Source organism: Capsaspora owczarzaki (assembly GCF_000151315.2).
Source record: "Capsaspora owczarzaki ATCC 30864 unplaced genomic scaffold supercont2.3, whole genome shotgun sequence".
Taxonomy (NCBI): Eukaryota; class Filasterea; order Ministeriida; family Capsasporidae; genus Capsaspora; species Capsaspora owczarzaki.
In genome coordinates, this window is record NW_011887294.1 from 254,266 (window position 1) to 273,977 (window position 19,712).

Consider the following 19,712-nt stretch of genomic DNA (forward strand, 5'->3'; position numbering starts at 1 on the left):
TTCTTTTCTGTTACAACGATTGTCTTTGTGCTCGGTTTTGTTGATGTGAATGTTGGTATCTCTATTTAGCGAAAGTTTTTCGTCGCAAAAAAAAGGTTTATTCTGAGTTGACTGATGTCGGCTCAGGGCTGTTCTGTATCATAAAGTTAAATGTTCGCGTGCTTGGTGTTTTCAATGGACGACTCTCCCACGAGAGTCCCCCCAGTTGTGCGCTGCTTGCTGCAGATTGTAGTAATACTTGAGAATGATGGTCCATTGCTTGGCAACGTCGTACTTTTCGGCCTTGAAGGCGCTCGAAAGCTCGCGGAGGCCGTGTTGCAATTGATCTAGAAATCAACAAGCACCCACTGGAGTGAGACGCACTGTCCACACTCAAACATACCACGCCGCTTGAATTCTCATACAGCTGGTACACACACACACACACACACCTTCAATATCGGCTGCGATTTCCTTCACTTCTGCCTCGCTCTGGGCTTGATCTATCCGCTCGTTCAACTCCATGACTTCCATTAGCAACTCGGGCATCTGCAAATCGGCGGTTGACCGCTCCTCTATTTCGATGCCTTTCAAGTGCAGCTGCCACACAGTTGTCGTTAGTTCCACCACAGTCCAAATCGTTTGTGCATGAGCGTCGCTTACCAGATACTGTGCTCGCTTCAACGGCACTTTCAAAACATCATACGCCTTATTTACTGTCGAAGAGTGATGTGTGGAGTACTCTTGCTCGGTCTGCCGTCAGGCCAATGTGAGGAAGAGAATTCAGATACGAAGAAAACACGTACACCAAACCAAACCCGACAGACAAAACAACGTGCATTCACTCACAGGCGACTTTTGGCTAAACCGGTCTGGATGTAGCTTCCATTGCAGCTGCCTGAAGAGGCGCTCCAGATTTGCGGTATCGAGATCAAACGAAACGGGTCTGAGATGGTTGCCAACAAAGGGGGGGATGGTGAGGAAGAACAAAATTGGTGGTGTTGATCGATTATCTGCGTCTCCAAGACCGTCTGATTCATTCATCTGCCGTCTCACTGTCGCTTACAGTCCAAAGAGGTCAAAGTACGTGCCGCTGAGCGCAGGCGGCGCAATCACCGAGCACGAGTGGCAGAACAGGTCGTTCTTGGCAAGCAGACCCGGGCAAGACCAGCACGAGTGACCGTTGCTCTTGCTGGGCGTCTTGCTTGCATCGCCAGCAGCTTGCCGTGCAGTCGTCTGACCTGGCTGTCCGCTGGTTGAGGCCACAGATGGAGCGTGCAAGTGGAAGTCGCGCGTAGAGGCAGAGCACGCACTGCGACGACGCTCGGCCCGCGTCAGTGCATAGTGTGGTTGAATAGACGGCGCTTGTGTGTAGTAGCACGATGACGCTCGAGCGGCGGGTGAGCAGTGGCAGTCGCGCGACGACGCAATGGCAGCAGCAGCACGCGTTTGCATGGCGCGGGTTGCCGCCGTCGCCGTCGAACGCATGCTCGGCACAGTCAGAGACAAGGATGACGATGATGATGATGATGATGATGCTAGTGATGAAGCGAATGGGATGGAATTGGCTAAAGTGCTCAGCGGCGGTGGTCGTGACTTGAGCAGCTGCAACAACATTGTGTAAGGATTTGCGGCGCAAATAGAATACAGACTGCACCTCGCAATGATGCTCAGAGAGTGAAGATGGAACGTTGCAAACTATTGTATATAAGGTAAAGTAATAGAACTTTGGCACTCGAGCAAACAGTTGGATCATTCTGATGATTAGAATTCATTCAAAAGGAAGAGAATCACTTGGCGGGAGGATGCGCTCTACATAGCTAACAGTCTCATCATCATATGCCAAGTGAAGAGGGAGATTAACGAGATCATAACGAGTTGGCGGAGGGGGGGGGAGAAGAAGAATCTACTAGGGATGCACTTGCTGACTCGCCACAAAGTGAAGTGCTTGCTTGACGGCAGTGAGGTGAGCCTCTATCCAACGTAGCAAACAAACAAAAGCATGGTATGACACATCATAGCATCGACGTAATGTTCAGAACGAACAAGATGAGCAACAACTCTTAAACCCCGCAGAACACTGGAAGCGAAGCCTCTACAAAACATTGAATCGTACCTGCAAGATTCACCGTCTCACCAAACGCAATACCGGCATCGGCGTTCTGCTTGTGCAAGTTCGCAAACATTTGCAACTGTCACAGAAGGAGAGAAGATTGAATCACGCAAACTGATGAGTGTTTTGTGTCGCCGCGACACACAATCGCACGTTTCCCCACTGCATCCAACCTCGTCTTCGGCATCGACATGCATTTCGGGCAAGCTGTCAATGAGTACATCAATCTCCTTGGCAGTTCGAGCAATCATGGATGCGTGCGTTTGTGCAAATTCTGCATCCCGATCAATCGGCACAAACAAACCATTGTGAGCAGTTCGATCGAGTGTCCGAGTTCCCATTGCCCCGATCAATCCAAAATACCTACCTTCGTATTGCTGTAGCGACATTCCGCTTGGCGCAGGTGCACCGGCCGGCAGGATTGTTGCAGTTTGTGACGCAGCGTCCGTCGGCCGAAAGTCCTTCAATACACCGACACTTGTAAACAGCATTTCAGCCATCTATTGCATCAAATCATCCAGTATCAACGACGAGATCAGTGACCATGATCATGACGATGAATGAGTGCATGTTCAGTTTCAACGCCGTTGTCGACCCTTCGCGACCGACCAAGACCGTCGTCCATCACGAACATTGATCTATCTATTGGCCGTAGTGATGTTACCTGGCTGATTCGATCTTGGAGTTGTGTGAGGCGGTCGGTCTGGGTTGACGTTGGTGGCAGTTCTTGCTCGGCCGCCTTGCTCTGCTGCTGCTGCTGCTGCTGCTGCTGCTGCTGCTGCTCAGTCGTTGCCGTCGCCGTAGCACTCGTCGTCGCTGTGGTCGTGCCAGCCGCAGTCGAGGCAGAGGCAGCAGTGGGAGTGGCGGCGGTTGACTTGCCACGGATCGCGGCAGTCGTTGTCGTTGTGCTCATTGCTGCTCAAAAACTGAGACTGACTGAGACCTGACGAAGAGATGAAAAGAAAGAGACGACTGGATTTGTATGCAAACTGAGATGACAAGTACGGGTATGAGGATGATTGCAAGTTTGCAAAGTACTGTTCAGTACAGGAGTCAATTTCCTGTGTCGATCGCACTCTGGGATAGATACACACACACACACACACACAACAAGAGCTCTTGTCCACAAACGAAAAAGGCACTGATATTTGGTTCTGAATGGAGCGAAAAATACAAATCGACAAACGCATCTGAAAACAAACGGAACCCCCCATTTCTAAAATGTTCACGCAGGAGCTTGGGCAATAAGACTGCCAATGTCCCGGACATCGTGGCCGGCGCTGGCGCTCTCGAAATGTGCTCGCAGGGAAGCGATAGCAGGGCGAGACAGCGGATTGAGATCCCAGCAAGTCAACAGGAGACTGTACACATCATTTGGGCAACTAGCGGGCTGCTCAAGACGCAGGCCGGCCTCAATTTCCGCCACCAGCTGACGAGCCTCGACGGATTCGTACGGCGATGCGCCGTATGAAAAGACTTCCCCTGTTGTTGTGCAAGAGAATATCCACCACCGGTCAGGGAACGAAAAAAAAAAAAAACTGTTCAAACTGTCGCAAACACCAATCCTCGACGACTTACAAGCAAGCACACCAAACGCCCAGACATCGCTGCTGTGTGAGAACTTGCGATAATTGATACACTCGGGTGCCATCCACTGCATCCACCCCCATCCGCATTGGGTTTGTTAGCCAAACATTTTCAAACCAACAAAAAAAAAAACATTATTGAGAACAATCCAAACCAAACCAAAAACACTCACCTTCACAGGGACTTTGCCGCGATTATGCATCCGATAGTAGTCCTGCTCCTCGGCGAGACTGCGAGACATGCCGAAATCAGAAATCTTGACAGTGAGCTCCGAGCTGACGAGGCAGTTGCGTGCGGCAATATCACGGTGAATAAAGCGAATCGACTCGAGGTACTCCAAGCCCAGTGCGACCTGAGCAAGGGCGCGGTTCATCTCCGCCGCAGACCAGCTGATACCGAGCGCTTTCGACTGCGCAAGCACGTGGCGCAAGTCGCCGTACGGCATGAGCTCAATGACGCACATGTAGGGCACGCTGTCCAACAGGGCTGCAATGTATCGCACCACGTTGGGGTGACAGAACTGCGCCATCATTCGAGCCTCCTCGACAAACTCTAGACGAGACTTGTCATTGGCGTCCGACTGGAGCGACTTGACGGCCACATCGAGGTTTGCTCCCTCATTCAGACCATTCAGCAGATACTGCGCATCTGGGGCCACAAACTGTCGAGGAAGCTGCCCTCGCACAACAATGCCAAAGTTGCCAGACCCGAGCTTGGCTCCCAAGACCAAATTGTCGCGTAAGGATTTTGACCTTGGCCCGGGGCGCTCGTACACTTGGGAGGGTTCGTAGTGATCGGCGGCCTCCGTGACAGATGATACTTTGTGGCTGGCGGCGACGACTGGGGCATCATACGTTTGGGTGGCTTCGTACTGAGCAGTGACGACTGGAGCATCGTACATGCGGGTGGAATCGTACTGAGCGCTGGGTTCTGCACCGTTCTGCTTGGCAGGCGCCTCGTACTGCTGCGACGTCTGAACGGAATCGTAGATTTGATCGGACTCGTAGTGACTCGACGCCCGAGCTGGAACAGTCCCTTTGGCGATGGAGATTGTGTTGTTTGGTTGCAAGGTTGAATAGAGATCGGAGGCGGAATCCTGTGTGCCGAGTGCTTCACGCTGCTTGTTCGAAAGTGGCTGCATTGAAAGCGAGGTTGATCCGTGCGACAATGCATTGTCATACATCGGAAGGGATGCCGAGCTGCTACCTTTCACAATCAACTGCATGCTTGCGCGACTACGACGACGTCGTCGAACAAGCATGAGAGCGACGAGAAGCAAGAGCAAGAACACACCACCGACGACAGAGCCCGCCACCGCCGGTACCATGCTCGCCGAGCTTGATTCAGGCTTGTCATCTGAGTTGTCGACCCGACATTCGATAGGCGAGACGACGGGAGCCCAGAGAAGCGAAGAATTGCACGTGACGAATTCCGTGGAATTTCCAGCCAGGCGCAGTCCGCTGTCGCAATGCGGGACGCACTGTGACATGTAGTTGAACGAGTCCGAGCAGACAAAGGAGCCATTGAGGAGACTGAGTGCGGAGCATGCCAAAATGCCGCAGTGCGCCTTCATGGTCGCATTCCACGCGCCGGACGCTTGGCAGCGCACGGGGTCGGTATTCTGACCAGCGAGGCCGTACCCAGCATCGCAACGAGGCGCGCACACGGACAGATAGTTTGTCGTATCGCCGGTGCACTCGACAGCACCGTGCTCGAGAGTCAGAACAGGACACGACACAATTGTGCAATGCGCCGACACTGTTGCATTCCACTGCTGCGACACGTTGCAGTACACTGGGTCTGCGTAACTGCCCTCAAGCGTGTAGCCAGTATTACAGAAAGGAGCACATGTCGAGCCAACAACGGCAGAGCCTCCTTGACAGTTGTAGCCTCCATTGGCAATCGTGGGAAGCGGGTTGCAAGCGAGCGGATCGCAGTAGTTTGTCTCGGGATGAGTCCAAGAGCCATTGCTCTGGCACACCGAGTCGACCGTTTCGAGTGGCGCATACCCGCGAAGCTGATATCCTTGGTTGCACGAGATGGTGCAAACACCCCCGAGCGAAAAGCCGCTGCAGCTGACTGCACCATTGAACGGTCTGGGGATGTTGTCGGGACACAGCACATTGTTTAAAACGCAAATTGGCTTTGGAGCTGACCACTTGCCGGCAACAGTCGTGTTTCCAGCGCACGTGCGAGTGGTTGACGCACCGGCAGTGCCGTCGATGACATAAGCCTGGTTGCACAAGTACGTGCACGTCGAACCGAGGGTCAAGCCGGAGCAGGACACCATCCCGTTACTGATTGTGCCTGGACTGGGACAGTAGTCCGGGACGAGGTTGCAGTTGCTCGAGGGCGAAGTCCACCCAAAGCCGCTGGTCGGTCCAGAGTCCTGGCAGATAATATTGGTCGGAGCAGCGGGTTGATATCCAAGATCACATTGCAGTGAACACGAGGCAAGGTCTAGCAGTACGCATCAACGCCGAGGGAAGGTGAGGGCAGCTTGGCATGGAACAGAACAAAATTCTCCCTCTGTCTCTGTCTCAGTCTCTGTCTCTCTCTCTGTCTCAGTCTCTGTCTCTCTCTCTGTCTCTGTCTCTCTCTCTGTCTCTCTGTCTCTGTCTCTGTCTCTGTCTCTGTCTCTGTCTCTGTCTCTCTCTCTCTCTCTCTCTCTCTCTCTCTCAGTCTCTGTCTCTCTCTCTGTCTCTGTCTCTCTCTCTGTCTCTCTCTCTCTCTCTCTCTCTCTCTCTCTCTCTCTCTCTCTCTCTCTCTCTCTCTCTCTCTCTCTCTCTCTCTCTCTCTCTCTCTCTCTCTCTCTCTCTCTCTCTCTCTCTCTCTCTCTCTCTCTCTCTCTCTCTGTCTCTCTCTCTCTCTCTCTTTCTTACATGTTGTGCCAGCTGGGCCGGTTGCGCAGGCAAAGTTGCCGTTGGGAGGATTCGCAGGCGAGCCGCAGTTGATTTGTTCGCACGAAAATTGGCGCGATGTCCAGGACTCGGTTGGCTGGCATGTGATGACGCCGGAAGAGTTGGTGGATCGCGTGCCCGTAGCACACGAATGCCCACAAACGCCTCCCACGGTCATAAAGTTACAGTTCCAACTTCCAGCAGGGAAATTGTCGGGCTGTACACATGATTTCGGAGCCATCACGCAACACGCAAAGTACCACTGTCGATCGTCTTGCGAATTGGAGTGGGTAGAAAGCAAAGACCCAATGTACTGGAAACTGCCAGAACAAGAGTAGTCTAAGGGCCCCTTGAACGAATTGACAGCCGACGAGGTAACGCAACTCCCAGCCACTTTAAATTCCGGAATCATGGGCACAGCGCGCGTTTTGAAGATACGGTCAGCCGCGGCAGGACCGTATACAGAGGCCATCCCGAACAATGTGGTGCCTGTCGTGGCAGTCCAACTTAACGCCTACTCGAAACGTCGTTGATAGAGTACAAAGTCAATATTGTGACGCTGAAACAAACACATGCACAATTGGTGGGGAGGTGGGGAACTTACAGCATCATAGGTGTTCAATTCCCCCGACCAATTATTCGGCGTGTTGGTTGCGGTGAGTGGCTCTTGGTTGTTTTTTGTAATGCAAGCGCGGATGTATTGCCAATTGCGGTCTTTTGCAGCGGTATCGTAGGTGGCCTTGAACTGTTTGCCCCAGCCAAACATTTTTCAAAGTGAATGCGTGTGAGTAACGCCATGGTCTCGTGCGATATTTGCAGAGGGCTCCCGTTTTTCTCGCTCGCAGCTTACCCCTTTAAAGTAGCACTGTGGATTGGACACATCGACGGTCTGATAGCTTGTTGAACCAGCCGTAAACAAGTTCGTGCTGGATGTGGTGGGGTGACCAAACGGATGTGATAGAGCCAGTCAGCCACACACGGCACTACAATTCGCATAACGCACAGTGCATCACGATCAAGCTTGCATGCGCACGTACGGAAGATCGACGGCTTCGACGTACGCGGCTATGATGGTTAATCCAAATAAAACCAAATAAATACAAAAAGCCGAAGGGGTGAGTCGAAAGAACAAAACAAAACAAAAAAGCGGTAACAGTTTCTCCGCTCTTGTCGCTTCCACTGATGGAGTGGAGAACGATGCGAGGATGGTGCAGATACGAGTTGCCACTGTGGTCATCCTCCCCACCGCACCCCTGGTCTTGGTGGCGCAGGACACTGCAGGGAGAAGCGAACAAATGGGCCCGATTCAAGAATTTGTTGGCGTCTCCCACCCCAGCACCGCACGGCCACCACACCGCATCAACACTCCAATGCAAGTTACGTCTGACTCACCACTGCAGGTACCAGCAAGCTGGAGCGCCGCGACAAGAAGCAGCGTTCCACAGACAACAAGCATTTGTGTGCGAAATCCCAAAAAAAAAAAATAAAAAAATAAAAAAAAGCCAAATCAAGCCAATACCAAAACCCCAAAAACGGGCGAGGCAAAAGGAAGAGTGGATTACAAGAAAGGAAACAAAGGATGGGGTCGGAATACCAGCGTTCATACCAGTGTTGCTCAATGGTCAAACTCAGCATCGGGGAACAGAGTGCGTGGAACCAAAGTGGAACCAAAATGGATCACATTGTGGAACAAGAAAAATAAAAAAAAAAAAAGCAGCAAATCCAACTCAAACAAAAACTCAAACCCCCGCGTCAAAAGAAAAACTCATGCAGCGGGCTTGATCGACTTGAAAATAGAAGTAAGAGCAGTTCGGAGACGCTCGAGCTGGGGTTCGCCGACAATCAGCGGCGGAGTCAGGCGCAGCACGTTCTTGCCGGCTGTGATCATGACAATGCCGTGCCGCAAGGCTTCCTGCTGGACTTGCTTGGCAGTGTACTCGGCAGTCAGCTCAACACCGCGCAGGAAGCCAATGCCGCGCACGTCCAGCACGACCTTTGGGAACTGCTGACGAAGCGACTCTAGAATCTCATCAAAGCGCTTAATGTTGGTCTGCATCTTGGGCAGCAGTTGCTGGACCTCGCCAAGCACGGCGCGGGCAACGTTGCAGACGCCAGGGCCGCCACCAAAAGTAGTTCCGTGATTGCCAGGCTGCCAGAGAGCGAACAAACAGTGAGAACAAAAAAACAAAAAAAAAAAAAAGTCAAACAACCAAAAAAACAACCAAAAAAACAAACCACCACCCCTTGATATCGCCTCCAATCTCACCTTGATCAGCTCGGAAACACGGTCGCGCACAAGAATGGCACCCACGGGAAGGCCGTTGGCAAGAGGCTTGGCCAGGGTCATGATGTCGGGCTGGACGCCGTACCGGCGCTCAGCTGTCCATTCTGCCCCTCATGTGGCCCCATTCTTCCAAGGCATTACTTTGACCACCGACATCCAACTCGACGTCAAGCTCACTCGCGAGCAGGTCGTGCAGCGCTTCCAGGACATGTTTGGCAAGGAGCCGCTGATTGAGATTGTCGCTCAGAAGGATGCTGTTCCCGTCGTGAAGGACAATGCGCAAAAGCATTTTGTTCGTCTCGGTGGATTTGCGGTCGATCCTGCCACCAACCGTGTCGTCGTCGTTGCCACCCTTGATAACCTCCTCAAGGGAGCTGCCACCCAGGCACTTCAGGTGAGCTTTTGTTGTCGATGTTGCTGATGTCAGTGCGTCGGCATTCTGTTGAATTGAGCGCGAAGGGGTAGGGTAGGTTAGGGTTAGGCGGCAAAACGCAATGGAGCTTCATCGTAACTGCGCAAGTCCTGCAGATCTGCATTTGCAACATGAATTTTTGATTGGATGTGGATGGTTGGTTTTTCTCTCTTCTCTCATTGGGCGACAGTTTTGTGCGTTGGATTGCTGGCTAACCGCGCGCTCGTGTGTGTCGCCGCTTCACAGAACATTAACATTGCCCTCGGTCTGCGCGAGCTGGACGGAATTAAATCTGAGTAGACTCGGGTCGAACTAGCGGGCCGTTCGGGACTTGACAACCTAATAAACAGTTTTAATTCCGGTTGATTTTCACAAAGGGGGTTGGAGTGCATACAGAGAAACAGACAGATGGAGCCATGGTTTCAAAAAGCACACCTCACAACACATCGCCGGGCTCAAGCGAAAGTTTGGTGAGCATGGCCATGCGCGCCGCTTCCTTATCTTCGTCGGAGCTCACCCGGGTGACTCGTGACAAGTCGCAGAAGACCGCCATCAAGGTATTGGAAGCCTTCGTGTAGAAACCGACATGACGCATCAGAAGATCGTCGTGCATGTAGCCTGCCGTGGCCATTCTCTGCGCAGCCTCGCGAATCGCCCTTCGAGCGTCCGCAGGTATTTGCTTGGGAAACTCTCCTGTCTTGACAAAAGGCATGACGAGCACCGGCTGCTCGAGCAAAGTAGTGACAACCGCCTCGGGAAACTGGGGGTCTCGCTGATGCCAGATGTCGTTCCACCGTTCGCACTCGGCTTGAATGACCTCCAAGTTGGGCTCGTTGAAGAACTTGACGACGCAGACGCGGCCCGCTGTGTTCGATGCGAGCCACGCCGTGCCATCGCCGCCACCGCCGAGTCGGAGTGTCAGGTAGAGGCGATTTTTCTCTTCTTCCGGCGATTTGTGAAGAGTCGGCATGTGGTTAAAGTCAAGAGGCATCTTGAACGACTCCCATGCTCGGCTTTTCCAAGTGACGGCAAGGGCTGTGTGGCATCTTCCGCGCGTTGGGACAGTGCGGCTCATCTTGTAGATCGCGGAAGCGAGAACGGACACGATATTCGTGTCTTGGTAGTAGAAGGGTTGGCTGCAGCGGAGCTCGCGCTTCAGAACCTGCTGAGTTGGCGGCAGGAACGGCGTGTTTGTTGGTTTGGTCTCCCCGAAAGCAGGCAAGGGAAGCGAAGTGTGCAGGTCCTCTTCGCGCATGGTCGAGTCCTTGTGCCGAGGGAGCGCCTGGGAGCACGCGGCAAGCCGGTTTGCTTCTGGCTCGTCCAGCCAGCAGATGCGCCAGTACATGTAGTTGGTCAGGATGCCAAACAGTGCGTTAGGCTTGAAGGTGATGCGCAGCTCCTGCAAGTAGTCGTACAGCTGCCCCAGAATGAGCGGGTTGTGCATGTCTGCGAGCGCGAGATGCTTGCGTTGCTCCTCGTATTTCGGACTGCTGGTGGGTTCCGGAGCGGACGGTTTCTTGACCTCAATAGCACCATGTCCGATGCCGAGCCACGATACGTACCAGAGGTCCGACTTCTGTGCCGCGTTCGCTCCCGAGCCGGCGGTCTTGAAGAATACAGGAATCTCGCCCAGTTGTGTCTGTCCGAGGACTTTGGCGACCGCAGTAAGCGTGAGGTATACCAGTTGCTGAACGGCTTCCTCGCCATCATACCCAGCCCGAGCTGCATCAAGAACAGAATCAGCAGGACGCTGTGTGTATGCCAAATCGGTATGCACGACAAATTCGCCGTGGAGTGCAGTGGCAGGTTGGTGATTTGTTGGCACGGATGCATTCAAGCTTGATTTGCCCAGATTGGCAGCACCAAGAGCTGGCAAGACAATGTCCTTATCGAGCAGGAACTCGGAAGCCCTCGACTCGGCTTTCTGGCGCGCTGTCTCGGCTTCCAGGCGCGCGTTTCTCTCGGTCTCGGCTTCCTGGCGCGCTGCCACGGCTTCCTGGCGCTCCTGCTCGGCTTTCGCCACGGCTTCCTGGCGCGCTGTCTCGGCGGCTGCGGCTTTCGCCTCGGCTTTCGCCTCGGCTTTCAGCTCATTGAGAAGGGTTTTGAGCAGCATGAAACCAACTGCAAGCGGGACAAACTCGCTGGTGTCGCGTAGCCCCAGCTCATCAAGCACTGCTGCGGCGCTTGTCCGCTGTGATGGTGAGGGTTGTGGCAGCTCGTTGCCTTTGATGGTACTTGCATCGGACAGAGCCGCCAGGAGGCCAGACCGCTGGGTGGCCAGGTTGACGTTGGGCAGACGGGGCGAAAATCGCGCCAGATCGAAATCGACCGCCGAGACGCCGAGACAAACTGCCAAGTCTTGCATCGGGTCGCTCGAAGCGGCGGCGGGGCCTTGGTCGACAAGACGGGCAGTGGAGGACGAACTTGCATTGTTGGTTGCAGGGTTCGCGTCAGAGCTGCGGCGAGAAGCGAACCGGGGGTGGGTGGGGAAAGGCAATGATGTCAGTGTTTCAAACGGTTTCTTGGCATTTTTGGGATTTGACCGTCGCAAGTGCAGCTGGACGACCAGCCGTGGGCCGCATACACTTACATTGAAACACTCTGAAGTTGCACAGTGAGATCGCGGACGGAGGCGTCTGGTACAGCTCGGTCGTTGTTGTTGGACATGTTGGACTTGGAGTTGGCAAAAAATGACTGACCCGCTCCGCTCATAAACGATTTCAGAATGAAAACAAACAACATTTATTTGAAAATACTGGAGCATGGGAGATGAGATCGGGAAGAAGTCGGGGAGTGGGGAAGCGTCAACATGGGCTTGGGCAGCGACAACAGCGAACGACTCTGCTCCACATGACCGTCGTGTCTGACATGGACATTCTCAAGGTCCTGCTTGAAGTCCCAAGTGTTCTATTTGATGCCTGCACTGTACTGCCATTCAACGGGGGCTGATCGATGTCGCCAGGCTGTTTTTGGACATGCTGTGCGATGAGAGCCGCCAAGCTTGCCAATATTCGTGGACGCACGCCTTACTGCTCTGCGGTGCACAACCAGCTTCCAGGTGAATTGATCAAGCGTTTGCTCAAGACACGATTCAGCGTTGACCTGAACGACAGGGGTCGTGTCGTGCAGGCCAAAACACCGATGTGGCTTCGCGACCATCTTGACCGCGCCGCTCTCGATGATCGACAGTGGCTCGACGCTTCCTGACAAAACGTGGGATGGATCCGAATCCACGCGATCAATGCACCAGCTGTGGAAGCGTGCGGTTGAATAGGGGCACGTTTTTCACACGAGCATTTGTGCTTTTTCGTTCCTCTCTGCGATGCTTTGCAAGCTGGCCCATCCACCCATTCATAACGCATTCGTTTCTTTCAAGGCCAGAGTTGTAGATCGAGTCAACCCCTCGACTTGTTTGAGTTTGAAAAAAAAAAATATCGGCAAAAACAAACAAACAAATAAAAAAAAAAAAAAAAAAAGCCATTTTGCCGTCAACTCATTAAATTGCATTTTTTTTTTTTTTTTTTTTTCCATTCCACATTTTCCCCTTTTATTCCGGTTTTTATTTTTTCTTTTCGATTTTTTTTTTTTTTTAAAGCGCAGGTGCGTTTCCCTCACTTTTCTTCGCTCTCTCTCTCTCTCTCTCTCTCTCTCGTTCTCCGACTCGCCCCACAGCACATCCACGGCAGTTTTGATGTTGCCACCAACGCATTGCATGCCTGGTCCACTCATACGAAGCATCTCCGTTTTCGATCTATCCTTTTTTTTTTTTTTTTTTTTTTGTTCTGGCGGCCGCGTGTCTGCGGAATAAGCCATGCGTTTGCTCGCTTCCCTGCCGCCCCTGCCGCAACCCAGGCCCCCGCGCGCCTCTGCATGTCGTCTTCCATGCTGTTGATTCATCGTACGCAGTGAAGGCGGACGCAGGGAAGTCCGCTGAAGGGCCGTCAAGACGATCGAGCGGCTTTTTCGCTTGTTTTCCGCTTGATTTTTTTTTTTTTTTTTTGGTTTTCCGAAGTCACTGTCGTCGCTTTTTTCGATCTTGATTCAATCTGGTCTGCGCATTCGACTCAATTCACAGATGGCAGGTTGTTTGCTGTCATTGATTGTTCGACTGGCAAAAGCGGCGGATTCGAAACAACGGCAGAAAGGAGGGGGGGGGGAGAAAATGCGCACTCATTTTGAAATGCCCGTAAAAACAAAACCCAGTTCCTATAACCAAAACGGCTTTTTATTCGTTTTCAAACCCTACTCTTGCTTACGGTCACGATTTGATTTTCTTTGCGCATTATGATGTCATGGCGCTCCTTTATCATTTTATTATTATTATTTTTTTTTTTTTCCCCTCGCTCAAAACTTCTTTTCGTTTGTTTCCCCTTTGTTTTTTTCCGTCACGCCCGTGTTGTTTTTTTCCCCTTTCTTTTGTGCGTTTTTTTCTTTCTGGTTCAATATTATTTTTCAAAAAGTTAATTTGATTGCTGTTTTTGTTGGTTGCTTGTTTGTTTGTGCCACCTGACACGCTCGCTGTTTAAGGAAATTTCTGCCACGACAAATAACTCACTTTTTTCTTATCGCTGCAATATTTTTGTTGTAATTTATTCTTCTTCTTCTTCTTTCATTTTTCAGGTCGGCGCTCGCATCCCAATCCCTCCCTCCTCAAGTCACCTACCCTCGTCAAATCTGAATTTATAAATCCTTCAATGGCCTCCTGCCTTGCCTCTGGCATTGTTGAAACCCGCGTCGACTACATTTACATTGTTGCTTGGAAGGGTGCCGCATCTCAATAAGTTTTCAATCAAAGCTTAAGAGTTACGTTTCTTTTTTTTCCTTCTTGTTAAGTTTATTGATTTTTAATTCCCCCCCCCCCAACTTCCGGTCTTCCTTTCTTTTTTTCTTTCGTGCGTTCTTTTCGACACCTTTCCGTTTGATTCTACCCTGTTTATTTTTTATCTCTCCACCAAACCGCGACGATTTTTTTTTCGACTTTTTCGACTCTCTCCTACATTCTTTTTCTTCTTCTTCTTTTTTGGCACCCTTCCGAGCGCAACAAACAATGTCAAACTCGTTCGACTTCCTGTCCAACCTGTACTCGACCGGGCTCAACCCTTACACTGCCGTTCCTTTGCCTATGCCTCACAAGGCGTTCGTCCCGCTCGATGCTGCCGACCTGCACTCTGCCGTCGCGCTTGCCCCCGATGCCTCTGCCAACGATCTGCTGCTTGCCCTCCTCTTCCGCGACCAGCAGCAGCAGCAAGCCATGTACTTGCAGCAACTGGTGCAGGCCCAAGCCCTCCAGCAGCGTCAAGTCCAGCGCCTCCAAGCGCCAGCACTGCCCAACTGGTCTGAGATGCTCGCATTGGTGGACCAGTCCATCGCCGATGTGCAGGCAGCTGTTTACTCCCGTCGCGTGTCTGACACGACGTCGCTCAGCTCGGGCGCTTCCCCTTCTTCGAGCAGCAGCAGCGAGCACAGCTTCCCCTTTCTGGACGACGCCGAGACTCTGTCCTCCGGTGCTCAAACGCCCCTGTCGCCCAGTACCAGCGTGTCAAACTCGACCTCTGGCCCAGCCTCCCCGTCAGACGAGACGCCCGTTCCCAAAAAGAAGGCCGCTCGCTCCCCGTCCGATGCGGCTGCTCAGCCGTCGACCAAGATTGCCGCCGTCACGGACAGCCAAGGCAACCAGATGATCTGCTCCAACTGCGCCACAACCCACACGACGCTTTGGCGCCGTGGCGAGACTGGCATTGTCTGCAACGCGTGCGGCTTGTACTTTAAGCTGCACGGCGAAGTCCGCCCCATCAAGCTGCGCAAGGACACCATCCACTCTCGCAAGCGCAGCAAGCGCAGCAGCGATGATGAAGACGCCAGCGCTGTGCCAGTCGTGAACGCTGGCCGCATTCGCAAGCGGGCCCCAAAAGTCGCAGTCGCTCCCAACATGGCGGATGCAGTGATTTCTGTTGCCACTGCGCTGCCGGCTCTTCCCCAAGCCCAGACGTGTGATGCTGGCGATGTGAACCAACAAATTGCGCGTCTGATAATGATGCCAGAGTACTTCACCGCCGCCCCCGTCGAGTTTGTCAGCATGTTCTCTCTGTGAGCGCGTAGTTGTTCTTGTGATGATGGTTTGTGTGTCATGTTATTGCGTTGTGATTTGCCTCCACCTTTGTTTTTCTTTTGCATGAATACCAAATAAAAAGAGATTGAAAAATGACACGATTTTGTTCAAATCTGTAGTTCCCTGTTTTTCCGCCTCCCCCACCCCCCGCATGTTCTTAAGTTTACGATACATGCGCATCTGTTCACTATATTATTAATCTTTATCAGTCCTGTAATCTGAGTTCCAAAACGCGTTTCGCAAGCATCGCTGTTTGGCGATGTGGAGGTGGAAGTTTGCCGATCGACCAACCGGGCCATTCGCAACAGGATCACTGCCATTCAGTGTCAAGCACGATGCCCGTGCAGCATCCACCAGCAGCGGGAGTGGTGGGGAGCACCACCACACCAAGTCACCCGGAGCGCGTCGCTGCCAACCGGGCCCATTGCTGACGTCCTTGCTGCTCGTCTGGCTGGTGCTCGGGCTTGTCTATGGAGAGGTATACCGAACGTGGATCCACGTGCGACAGTGCGACTGGCCACAGTAAGAACAAGCCACTTTTGCAACCCAATTCAAAACGAAACGATTTTGAGCGCCAACTTTTCAAAATTTGTCTCCTCCTCCCATTTTTGTTGTTTTGTTGGCATCAACACAAACAAAAGACCTGCAGATCATTTTGCCACGTTTAAGAATGTGAGCACACTGCGCGTGATGGTCGTGACAAGCCCACGGCTTCCAGGTCTGATCAAGTGCTGTGTGAAACGTGAGATGGTGTTTCGCATGAGCGCTTCTTACATTCCGTTTCGATGCTGTTATTTTGGGTATGTTGCTTGTTCGCTTGTTCGGACAAAGTAGGCAGAGCTGCTCATTCGCTTGGTTTCATTGGAGCTGCGGCGAGATGGGATGCCGACCGCTTCTTTTCTGACACAATCGCCGCTGTCGGTTTGCATTCACCCGATGTGATTCTTCTACTCGGCGATGTGTTCCATGAACATGAAGCACAAGTGTCTGATGAAGAGTTTGAGGTATGGGTATGTGTGTGTGTGTGTGTGTGTGTGTGTGTGTGTGTGTGTGTGTGTGTGTGTGTGTGTGTGTGTGTGTGTGTGTGTGTGTGTGTGTGTGTGTGTGTGTGTGTGTGTGTGTGTGTGTGTGTGTGTGTTATTGCTTTTGAACAACTCAATTTGCTCCGTCCGACCATGCAGGACAATCACCAGAGATTGATGCACGTGCTCAAACGCCATGGAAAGGCGCAAATCCTGATTGTTCCTCGAAGCTCCGAAATAGACAGCAACCTAGGCTCTCACCCTTCCGAAACCCACCGGCTAGAATCGCGCTATGGCGCGCTCAACCGCGCAGTCACGATCGGACGAGTTACCTTTGTCATGTTTGACGCTCTTGCCGGAAGAGACACCGAAAGCAGTGCGAGCAGCTTTTTGCACAGGTACGGGCAGAGCAAATTGGCCGCGAGTCGTCGCGTCGAGCAAAAGCGACGGGAGCTCTTGCAAACCCGGTTGGACAAGCTCTCGCGAATGGGCACAGACCGCCGAGAAGCCAACTTTCGACCCAATGACATGGAGTACGAGACACGGAATGCAGAGATCATCCTCTCGCACCACGCGCTGACGCAACTCGACGCTGGAGCTCAAGCGACCATTGTTTCTTGGATTCAACCGGATCTGGTGCTTGGTGGACATGCCGACACCGCTGCACTCTTTCGACACATGGCGGCGACCGTCCCCGGCCAAGGCCAGATTGTCACGACGGCATTTAACAGCGCGACGCCGCAGGGAGCCGATGGAGGCTCCCAAACAAAACACCAGCAGTATGGCTATGCCGACTTCCTGCATGGAAAGCAGGCCATGAGAGCTGCACACGCGGACTTCTCGCTCGTCGATACAAAGGATGTCTTTGTCGTGCCGGAAATCACAGTCCCGCCGCTTGTGACAGACCGGAGCATGGCGCGCCCTGGATTCTCGCTCGTCCAGATTGATGTTGCCGACTACGATGAGAGTGTGCTCGAGTATGTCTCGCGCGACGCCTCGCCAGAGGAGCTCACAGCGGGCTGGCCCCGTCTGGGTGGGCAACTCCGGCCAAGCCAAAATTGGCGCTTTACGGCTGTTCACGCAGCGCACACTCTCTGCATGCTCCCACCGCGACTTCCGTTGCTGCAGCTGTACGCCTTTGCATTCATTCCACTGCTGGTGTATGCTGCGACAGTATTTGCGCTCGGCTGCGGGCGTGTCGTTCAATCGCGAATTTTCAAGCGAGATTAACCCAGGCGGGTACAAGGCGTTATGAGTTTTTTTTGGTGGCATGTGTCATTGTAATCATGTTTATAAGTAGGTCTTTGACACCTGTGTCTTGCGAGCGGAGCACGCCCAAGCGCGACCAAAGCAAACTCTTTTTGTTTTCTTTTCATTGCCTTTATCGTTCCGTTCAACGTTATCATCCTCTTATTTTTACTTCATGCCATACTGCAGTAGACTATATCGTACGCTCCATGCCATCACTCTCCAGCACATCCACATTCATTCATTCTTTTTTCTTCAGTTTTTCAAACCATGCTGCTTTCTCGTATGTCGTTTTGTTTCGCTTTCCCGTGTTTTTGGTTCTTTACTGCCGTTTCTCCTCTTTCCCCCCTTCTTTCGTCCTTTCTTCCTTTCTCCCTTCTGCTTGCTTGCCGCTGCCGCCGCCGCTGCACTCTCGTCTGCCGTCCGATTCTCTTGTTGTCTCCCCCCCCATTCTCTCCTCTTTCTCTCCCTTTCTCCTGTCTGTCTGACTAGATGGTTGACTTTCAGACGCGATGGCGTTGCTGCAGCATTGACCTCGTTTTTTTTTTTTTTTTTTTTTTTTTTTTTTTCCATGATTCTTCATTGTATTGCTGGGTCTCCACTTTCAACCCTCGAATCCTTCGCTCCCATCCACCCAACTTCCCCATCATCCCCATTTTCATCCCAAACACCATCTCGTGTGCCTTGATCCGAGTTCAGCCGACTATTGCCTGCGATCGGAGCAGCAACATTCAACGTCTTCCCCCCCCTATTTTTTTTTTTTTTTTTTTTTTTTTTTTACTCACTGCACTTCCATTGCTCTCTTCCATTTGCGCTCTCCCCCCCTCTCCAATGGACAGGTCTCGCTCCCGCACATCGCTTGATGCTTGCACGAACGCTCACCACATCGGCGACCGCGCCGTCCGCGGCCGTTGCGACCCAGCAGACCGTGTTCAAGCCGATCAAGTCGTCCTTCCCTGCCAGCCTCGCGCCTGCCAACCAGGCCGAGTTTGCGCTGTCAAAGCTCGATGCGCTGGTCAACTGGGGCCGCACCGGATCCGTCTGGCCGATGACGTTCGGTCTTGCGTGCTGCGCCGTCGAAATGATGCAGGCTGCCGCTGCGCGCTACGACTTTGATCGCTTTGGCATTGTCTTCCGTGCATCGCCTCGCCAGTCCGACGTCATGATTGTCGCCGGCACCCTCACCAACAAGATGGCGCCTGCCCTCCGCAAGGTCTACGACCAAATGCCCGAGCCCCGATGGGTCATTTCCATGGGCTCGTGCGCCAACGGCGGCGGCTACTACCACTACTCGTACGCTGTTGTCCGAGGGTGTAAGTGCCATCAGCATCGAGAAGATGAGATGGGTGGAGAAAATCGAGAGAATGAGAGAGAAAGAGAAGGAGAGAGAGAGTTTGAGAGGGCGAACAGCTTGCATCTCACACCAAAAATCCGTTTCTTTTTTTTCGTTGTTACAGGCGATCGTATTGTTCCAGTTGATGTTTACGTCCCCGGCTGCCCACCGACCGCCGAGGCATTGCTGTACGGCATTCTCCAACTGCAAAAGAAGATCAAGCGATCCAACCAGGCCCAAATGTGGTACCGAAAGTGAAAAAAAAAAAATCCATGCTTCCCGCCAAGAAGTCTCTGTTCCATTGTGTTGTTTATGCCCGTCTTTTTCGTTGTATCATTGTCTGTTTTCTTCTTCTCCTTTATTGTTTTCGATGGGTGTGTTGTGTTCTTTTTGTTGTTGTTGCTGGTTTTCTCTCTCGCCACACAGCACTCCTGTCTGTCAGTGTTTCAATCGAACAACAAAAAACGCTGTTTTGATTTCTCTTCTTGCTCTGACAAGCCCATCAAAGGCAGGGTGATACCCGAGCTAGTATTCTCGTGCTCGATTGAAGCCATTATGTATCGCTCACCAACCTCCTGAACTCGGTCAGAGAAACTACGCTGAAAGCACTGAGCTTGAATGATTCTAGAGTACTTTAATTAATACAGTCCTGCAAGACAACTCACATGAGAATTATACGTAGTCCAGCAACCACACCACACACCACAACAGCACAAAAAAAAAAT

At 52.4% G+C, this 19,712-nt stretch overlaps 9 protein-coding genes across 9 annotated transcripts; 4 read left to right on the forward strand and 5 right to left on the reverse strand.

The window, feature by feature from the left end:
- Positions 1-43: 43 nt before the first annotated feature.
- Positions 44-1,648, reverse strand: CAOG_02084 (hypothetical protein). The gene is made up of 5 exons (XM_004348784.2): positions 1,046-1,648; positions 829-925; positions 643-732; positions 432-579; positions 44-326 (listed from the first exon to the last, which is right to left on the reverse strand). The coding sequence occupies exons 1-5, from the start codon at positions 1,594-1,596 to the stop codon at positions 172-174; spliced, it is 1,041 nt and encodes a 346-aa protein (XP_004348834.2). The 5' UTR covers positions 1,597-1,648; the 3' UTR covers positions 44-171.
- Positions 1,649-1,669: 21 nt separating this feature from the next.
- CAOG_02085 (hypothetical protein) lies at positions 1,670-3,056 on the reverse strand. Its single transcript, XM_004348785.2, has 5 exons — positions 2,757-3,056; positions 2,460-2,592; positions 2,266-2,366; positions 2,096-2,171; positions 1,670-1,953 (listed from the first exon to the last, which is right to left on the reverse strand). The coding sequence occupies exons 1-5, from the start codon at positions 3,003-3,005 to the stop codon at positions 1,889-1,891; spliced, it is 624 nt and encodes a 207-aa protein (XP_004348835.1). The 5' UTR covers positions 3,006-3,056; the 3' UTR covers positions 1,670-1,888.
- Positions 3,057-3,216: 160 nt separating this feature from the next.
- Positions 3,217-8,119, reverse strand: CAOG_02086 (tyrosine-protein kinase Srms). The gene is made up of 8 exons (XM_004348786.2): positions 7,972-8,119; positions 7,617-7,644; positions 7,430-7,505; positions 7,184-7,324; positions 6,562-7,093; positions 3,852-6,139; positions 3,671-3,746; positions 3,217-3,574 (listed from the first exon to the last, which is right to left on the reverse strand). The coding sequence occupies exons 1-8, from the start codon at positions 8,033-8,035 to the stop codon at positions 3,318-3,320; spliced, it is 3,462 nt and encodes a 1,153-aa protein (XP_004348836.2). The 5' UTR covers positions 8,036-8,119; the 3' UTR covers positions 3,217-3,317.
- A 116-nt stretch (positions 8,120-8,235) lies between these two features.
- On the reverse strand, positions 8,236-8,926 carry CAOG_02087 (hypothetical protein; the record flags this gene model as incomplete). Its single annotated transcript, XM_004348787.2, has 2 exons — positions 8,236-8,728; positions 8,846-8,926. The coding sequence occupies 2 exons, from the start codon at positions 8,924-8,926 to the stop codon at positions 8,345-8,347; spliced, it is 465 nt and encodes a 154-aa protein (XP_004348837.1). The 3' UTR covers positions 8,236-8,344.
- A 1-nt stretch (position 8,927) lies between these two features.
- CAOG_02088 (hypothetical protein) lies at positions 8,928-9,575 on the forward strand (the record flags this gene model as incomplete). Its single annotated transcript, XM_004348788.1, has 2 exons — positions 8,928-9,257; positions 9,522-9,575. The coding sequence occupies 2 exons, from the start codon at positions 8,928-8,930 to the stop codon at positions 9,573-9,575; spliced, it is 384 nt and encodes a 127-aa protein (XP_004348838.1).
- Positions 9,567-11,942, reverse strand: CAOG_02089 (hypothetical protein; the record flags this gene model as incomplete). The annotated part of the gene is made up of 2 exons (XM_004348789.2): positions 9,567-11,731; positions 11,866-11,942. 2 exons carry the CDS (start codon positions 11,940-11,942, stop codon positions 9,712-9,714), a joined length of 2,097 nt encoding a protein of 698 aa, XP_004348839.1. The 3' UTR covers positions 9,567-9,711.
- Positions 11,943-12,816: 874 nt separating this feature from the next.
- Positions 12,817-15,482, forward strand: CAOG_02090 (hypothetical protein). The gene is made up of 2 exons (XM_004348790.2): positions 12,817-12,875; positions 13,896-15,482. Exon 2 carries the CDS (start codon positions 14,323-14,325, stop codon positions 15,364-15,366), a length of 1,044 nt encoding a protein of 347 aa, XP_004348840.1. The 5' UTR covers positions 12,817-12,875; positions 13,896-14,322; the 3' UTR covers positions 15,367-15,482.
- A 161-nt stretch (positions 15,483-15,643) lies between these two features.
- On the forward strand, positions 15,644-17,636 carry CAOG_02091 (hypothetical protein; the record flags this gene model as incomplete). Its single annotated transcript, XM_004348791.1, has 4 exons — positions 15,644-15,906; positions 16,026-16,102; positions 16,252-16,388; positions 16,566-17,636. The coding sequence occupies 4 exons, from the start codon at positions 15,644-15,646 to the stop codon at positions 17,634-17,636; spliced, it is 1,548 nt and encodes a 515-aa protein (XP_004348841.1).
- Positions 17,637-17,910: 274 nt separating this feature from the next.
- On the forward strand, positions 17,911-19,478 carry CAOG_02092 (NADH2 dehydrogenase subunit 22K). Its single transcript, XM_004348792.2, has 3 exons — positions 17,911-17,937; positions 18,494-18,967; positions 19,112-19,478. The coding sequence occupies exons 1-3, from the start codon at positions 17,925-17,927 to the stop codon at positions 19,243-19,245; spliced, it is 621 nt and encodes a 206-aa protein (XP_004348842.1). The 5' UTR covers positions 17,911-17,924; the 3' UTR covers positions 19,246-19,478.
- Positions 19,479-19,712: the final 234 nt, after the last annotated feature.

Coding starts and splice junctions, on each gene's coding strand:
- CAOG_02090 (XM_004348790.2), top strand. CDS start 14,323: ATGTCAAACTCGTTCGACTTCCTGTCCAACCTGTACTCGACCGGGCTC.
- CAOG_02085 (XM_004348785.2), bottom strand. CDS start 3,005: ATGAGCACAACGACAACGACTGCCGCGATCCGTGGCAAGTCAACCGCC. Junction 2,172..2,265: donor ATGTCGATGCCGAAGACGAG/GTTGGATGCAGT, acceptor CTTCTGTGACAG/TTGCAAATGTTTGCGAACTT. Junction 1,954..2,095: donor TGAGACGGTGAATCTTGCAG/GTACGATTCAAT, acceptor TACGTTGGATAG/AGGCTCACCTCACTGCCGTC.
- CAOG_02092 (XM_004348792.2), top strand. Junction 18,968..19,111: donor GTACGCTGTTGTCCGAGGGT/GTAAGTGCCATC, acceptor TCGTTGTTACAG/GCGATCGTATTGTTCCAGTT.
- CAOG_02084 (XM_004348784.2), bottom strand. CDS start 1,596: ATGTTGTTGCAGCTGCTCAAGTCACGACCACCGCCGCTGAGCACTTTA. Junction 926..1,045: donor TACTTTGACCTCTTTGGACT/GTAAGCGACAGT, acceptor CAACCATCTCAG/ACCCGTTTCGTTTGATCTCG. Junction 580..642: donor TGAAGCGAGCACAGTATCTG/GTAAGCGACGCT, acceptor ACTGTGTGGCAG/CTGCACTTGAAAGGCATCGA.
- CAOG_02086 (XM_004348786.2), bottom strand. CDS start 8,035: ATGCTTGTTGTCTGTGGAACGCTGCTTCTTGTCGCGGCGCTCCAGCTT. Junction 7,506..7,616: donor GTCGAAGCCGTCGATCTTCC/GTACGTGCGCAT, acceptor CACCACATCCAG/CACGAACTTGTTTACGGCTG. Junction 7,325..7,429: donor CACAGTGCTACTTTAAAGGG/GTAAGCTGCGAG, acceptor TGGGGCAAACAG/TTCAAGGCCACCTACGATAC.